Raw genomic sequence first — 6,162 nt, 5'->3', positions numbered from 1 at the left:
AGAGTGATCTCCGCAAAAGGCGCCCAAAGAACGGGCTGGGGATAGAGCTGTTAAACCGGCTGATGCGTTAAGCCAGCCACCAAAGAAGTAAGGACGCAAAGAGTTGGAACAAATATCGCCCTAACGCCTCTACCAATCCACCGCCCTAAACTGGTGCTTTATTTCAGCAAACCCGAAAATAATGAAAGATAACGTTGACCACGGTGGGCCCCAAAGCTCTAATGAATCTGCCCGGCTGAGTGATTAGAATCGAGGTAGTTTACAAATTATGTTGTATGTTTAGGTCACTCGGACCCCGCACTCCGGATTTCCTCCGCAAAATCGAGATAACTGCGGCCCGGCTTAAACACGAGCCCAGCAAGGAGGGGTGGATGTTGCAATGAGTATTGCTGGCCATTCTCCACAGCAACACCTTTGCGATTCAATACACGAGGCACAGCTAAACACACCCTTTTTTCTGGGGGGATGGGGTACAACCCGCTACTCCCTCCCACCCCATCTTCTGCTGCTTAATCCCCACCCATCCCTTTATTCTTTGTTTCCATGGTGATGTAGTTATGGGTGGGGCTTCTCAATAATTCAATCTTTTGCACTTTAAATGTTTTCTTTCTTTTCTTCCTGTAAAAATATGTTGATAATAAAATCTAGTTCAAAGGTTAAAAAAAAACAATAACAGTTTACAAAACTGTACATAGACTTTACAAGAATTTGTATGGTAGCTTCTAGAGTCCAGGGTTACATAACAAGTACAGAGAGACGGAACAAATATCTTTTCAACTATAAGCACATGGTCTTTTATTTTGTAGGGAGGAGGCTAGTCGAGTTCATCGACCCCAGTACTCCACTGGTACTTATTTTATTGACCTCGAAAGGATGAAAGGCGAAGTCAACCTTGGCGGCATTTGAACTCAGAACCTAAGGACAGGGAAATGCTGCTAAGCATTACGGCCGGCGTGCTAGCGGTTCTGCCAGCTCGCCCGGCGCCTTAGACGGAACAAATATCGCCAATCACTTTATTCTACGCGCAAATGGTTCGAACAAACTGATCGATGAAAGACTGATTGAGTTCAGAAATAACAAATTTTAGGCGCAAGCATGGAAATGTTGTTAAGAAACTAGCGTTGCAGCCTCCTGGTTTTGGGGTTTGGTACCACTGCGCGGCACTTTGGGTATCTTCTGTTGTAGCCCTAGACCGACCAATGTCTTGTGAGTGAATTCGGTGAAAGAAAACTGCGTGGAAGCCCGTAGTATAAATGTGTGCGTATATGAATTTTTACATGTGTTGCTTTGTTTATATTCCCGTAACTTAGCGCCTCGGCAAAAGAGACCGACAGAGTAAGTACCAGGCTTTAAAAATATGAATACTGCGGTTGATTTGTTCGAGTAAAATGCTCCAGCGTGGTCATAGTTCAATGGCTGAAACAAGTAAAAGATCTAAAAAATATTTTACAAAACTGTTCAGAGATTTTAATAAGATCCAGCACACTTGAGTTATTTATTAATCTGTTCTTATTTCCCTTTCTAAATGCATAAATTATGAAAATTTGTGTCTCTTCTCAACTATGCTCGAGGAACGGTGTCCTCTCAAGGCATGGGAACAATGAGCCGCGGCTACGAGAGCCCCACAGGTCTGGGAGCCTAGTTTTGATCTATATATAATGTGGCTTGCAATTAACAAATACTATAGGGCCCAGTGAACTGATATGCCCGGGAGCCTCACGGGCGTAGGAAACCAATTCTAATATATGGATGTCGTGGCTTGCTGTCAGTAAATAAATAGTACAGGGCCCAATGCACTGATTTTCCCGGGAGCCTGATGGGCTTAGGGGCCCAAATCTGATATATGTATACAGTGGTTTGATGTCAATAAATAAATACTATAGGGCCCAATTGATTGGTTTTCCCGGGAGCCTGGCGGGTTTAGGGGCCTAATTCTGATCCCGGTGAAGCCGTCGCAGGGAAGGCCTCGAAACGGTGCGCATTATCTCCCGATGAACTCTGAAACCTTCTGGTATCCCTTATGCGGAGTTTTTGATTGATTGCACTTAAGCTGTTTCTAAGTATCACGAAATTACATTGCACAAGCTGAAGTCTTCCCGCGATGTTGCAAGAACATTGTCGGAGAAACTCTGCGAGAAAAGATTCAACGACTCGGTGCCCTTTCGAAAACCAATTTTGCTGTTGATTATGATACAAGATTTTATAGAACTTTGGTTGTTTCGGTTGCTGTTGTTTAACCTAAGATCAATTTTGATTAAGTAGATCTGTGATAAAAGACGTTCTGGTCGTGATATTTTAGAACCGTCTAGGATAACATTGTGCAAAGTGGGTTTTTTTTTTGTATTTTGTTGGGTTTTTTTTTTACATTATATTTGGTCCTGAACGGTCAGGAAAATTCGTCGTGAACGTTCGGCCAATTTTAGAATTCAATAAAATGAAAAATGAACAAAGAAGCATTCATGTGTAAAAACAAATTCAACATTTTATGTTTTAATGAAAGACGAACTTTAGCAGGAAGAATGAAGGTGAATTTTGGCGAGAAATAGTTAATTTCCTGATTCATAAATAAGTCTATTCTCGCGAAAAAATTGAACATTGTCTGTGACTTTGGGTTGAGTTGATAATTCTATCATCAAATTTTGACTAACAATAAATTTCTTCCGTTTGTAGAGGACGGCAAGGAAAGGAAAAGGGTTTTTCTTACTTGATGTTGTTGCCGTTTGTATTTCATGAAATGAATGTAAATGTAAGTTAATTTAAATGAATTTTAATGTGATTTAATTGAAATAAATGTTGCACGTCTTAAATTACTTTAACCCGGCTTTGACTGCATGCTGGCATAATTCACTTCTTTTAAAACAGCTACAAATACTGTAAAGCTAATAAATGATTCGTTGGATTTGAAATAAATACCGACTGCATCTGTTTCTCTGTTTATTACTCCGTTGGTTATTTATTTATTTTATCATAGTATGAGTGGCAAGACACGATCCATAGCTGAATTTAAACATGAAAACACCGGACATGGCAAGGGTGCTGCTTGTTTGGGATTTTATTTTTATGTACAGGGTATCATTTTTACACTTCCGAAGTACATACACGTGGTGTTGGACAATTAAATTTGGAAAACTTGTATGAAAGACTGTTGACGTGTAAAGTTCGAAATAGCAATCGTCCTTTTTGGACCGATGCTAATGGCTTTCGGTCGAATGAGGTTCCGTTCTTTGGGTACAAGCACTCCGCTGAGCGTGCCACTGAAAGTTAAACGCAGTATACGTGACTGTCCCATTTCTGACAGATAGATAAAACGATCGTCCACACAGACTCCCGCCGGTCCGTCAAGAGGATATTTTCCAATGTATTTGATAGTGAACTTATGACTACCATCTAGGCCATAGCAAACGATGCAATCGTTAAGATGGTCAGATATTACTATGTCACCGGCTGGTGTTATAGCCACATAGCACACGCTGTTGGCGATTTCTCCGAGAATATCTGGTTCAATGGTGCGTATCAGAGTCAAAGAATTGTTATTTACCCGAACGATATCGACTTTCGATGTAAGACAGTGAGTACATACCAGATGACAGTTGTCAACTTTAGTAAGGCAATAGTAAGACCATTTTGTCACTATGTAATGACTCACTGACATAGGGCAAAGGTGTTTTATGAAGCAGATCTTTCGTACATTTGGCAAGCTAACCACAAACATGTCATCATCCCATATGCATACGCCGAACGGCCAATATTCCAAAATGCATTCGCTAATCAAATGGCCGGAACAAGAGAATAGTTTAAGTTTATTGTTAAAGCTATCTGTCAGAACAATGCAGCCATCATTGAATACAACCATATCGTTGAGATATTTCTTAGAAACCCTTTCGTCTTCTGTATTTGTAGAAAATTTGAAAATTCGTTGAGGTTTCAGGTACGTAACTAAAGATAACAACTGTTCTTTAATAGTCTCATTTGACTCATCGCAATATACTTCGGATGGGCATAATTTCGATACAAGTTCTAGTAAAAGTAAGTCGAAAACTTTCGATTTCTTTTGACTCAGTTGGTAAACACTAGTATCACTCATTATATTTTCAATTTCTTGTAAAACTGTCTTTAAGTCTCTGGAAACATTACACTTGGAATATCTATTAAAAAATATTTCTTTGTTTTCCTGACCTTCAAGCGAATTGTCGATCAGGTCCATTTGTTCTGAGATATACTTCAGTTCTCGATTACACTTGAGTTCCAAATCTTTAACCGATTTGATGTTGTCCGAATCGCTTCTGACTATCTGCAGTAGTTGTTGTTTTTTCGATTCAATCGCCTTCACGATCATATCGAAAATATCATTATACGCTTTTTCTACATCATCTTTCTGGTTATCTTTCAACTGTTTCATATCGCTTATGTTCAGCATGCATTTCACGATACGCGATTTAAAGTCTTCTAAATCGATTTTGTGAGATAAAAGCTCTTTATGAATTTCGCTTGCAGCAACATCGATCGGTAGCAAGTATTTAGTGCATTTTGAGTGCAATTGTGACGAACATGTTTTGCAACATAAGGTCTTGCAACGGGTACAGAATTCACAAAACTCTTTGCTGTGTCCCAAACAAACTAATTTGTTGTCGACTATTTCATACTCATCCCGGTCCTTATCGTCAATAATAGATTTCTTAGATGTGTGGATACATGCACAAGACGAACAGACTGTAGAATGAATTTTGTGACCGCAAACAAAACATTTTAAGGAGGTAGGAGACGGCAACGATGAAGAAGACATTGTTGTGTACTGCAGAATGAAAAAGAAAGAATAGAAAGAATTGGAAGACAATTAACACACACATATCAATCGAAAGGCACTGTGTGCGTGTGTATGTATGTGTAAAAGGAATGAGTGTGTGTATGTGAGTGAAGGAAGAGAGAGAAAAAGAAGCAGATCAAGTCAGAGTTGATTCGATATTTTGATAGAAAGGATAATGTGTGTGTGCGTGTGTGTGTTTGTGTGTGTGTGTTTGTGTGTGTGTGTGTGTGTGTGCGTGCGTGTGTACAAATTATAAGTGTGCGTATGGGTAAAGGTTTTGATAGACGACAGGCATACAGACAAACAGCGAGAGAGAGAGAGAGAGAGAGAGAGAGAAAGAGAAAGAAAGAAAGAAAGAGTTAGGCAAATAGATTGACAGAATTAGATAGAGAAAGAGGGAGAGAGACAGACAGACAGATAGATAGACAGACAGTCAGAGAGATAGATCGATCGATAGATAGATAATAGATAGACAGGCAGACAGACAGACAAACAGTCATACAGAGTCATACAGATAGATAGATAGATAGATAGATAGATAGATAGATAGACAGACACACAAGCAGACAGATAGAGAGAGAGAGGGAGAGAGTGAAAGATAGATGGATAGATAGACAGACAGAGACAGACACACAAGCAGACAGAGAGAGAGAGGGGGAGAGAATGAAAGATAGATAGATAGATAGATAGATAGACAGACAGAGACAGACACACAAGCAGACAGACAGAGAGAGAGAGAGGGGGAGAGAGTGAAAGATAGATAGATAGACAGACAGATAGACAGACAGATAGATTGCCTGACTACGACAGAAAATTATAAAAAAAAAAACCTGACAACTTGCCTTTGAAAACAGCTTCTCAAGGTAAATCAATGGTTTGTTTATATTTCAGTTTAGTGGCGTTTACAAATCAAAAACTTTAATCTCAGTTACACATTTCCGTGGAGGACATTCTGTTTATCTTTAGTTCGTTTTCGACTAAAGTTTCCCGTCATAACTTTTTCATTTAACATTTTCCACTTTTTCTGTTGCTCAATCTGATTGCTTTCCTTACACAAATGTAACTACTATCTTTCTCTCTCTAATCGCTCTCTCTCTCTTTCTCATACATACACACACACACTTACACTCACGTTTTGCTACTCTTTCCGTCTCTTTCTTTTTACCATATCTCCCTCTCCCTCTCACTCCTGCTTAATTTTCCTGTCTCCCTCCTTCTCTCCCTCTTGGTCTCTCTCTCTTTCTCTTCCTCTTACTCCCCCTTCGTCTTAGTCTATTTGCTCTTATCAATCACTCTGCCCACACACAGACACACACGCACACACAAACATGGTTTCACTCACTCGTTTTCCTTATCTC

The 6,162-nt window shown here is 39.6% G+C and overlaps 1 protein-coding gene across 1 annotated transcript; it reads right to left on the bottom strand.

The window, feature by feature from the left end:
* Positions 1 to 2,456: 2,456 nt before the first annotated feature.
* Positions 2,457 to 5,908, bottom strand: LOC115216798. Its single transcript, XM_029786378.2, has 2 exons — positions 5,647 to 5,908; positions 2,457 to 4,792 (listed from the first exon to the last, which is right to left on the bottom strand). Exon 2 carries the CDS (start codon positions 4,781 to 4,783, stop codon positions 3,116 to 3,118), a length of 1,668 nt encoding a protein of 555 aa, XP_029642238.1. The 5' UTR covers positions 4,784 to 4,792; positions 5,647 to 5,908; the 3' UTR covers positions 2,457 to 3,115.
* Positions 5,909 to 6,162: the final 254 nt, after the last annotated feature.

The sequence above is a fragment of the Octopus sinensis genome, linkage group LG10, assembly GCF_006345805.1.
Source record: "Octopus sinensis linkage group LG10, ASM634580v1, whole genome shotgun sequence".
Classification (NCBI taxonomy): Eukaryota; Metazoa; Mollusca; class Cephalopoda; order Octopoda; family Octopodidae; genus Octopus; species Octopus sinensis.
Note: the sequence above shows the minus strand (reverse complement) of the source record. Positions and strands in the feature narration are given on the sequence as shown.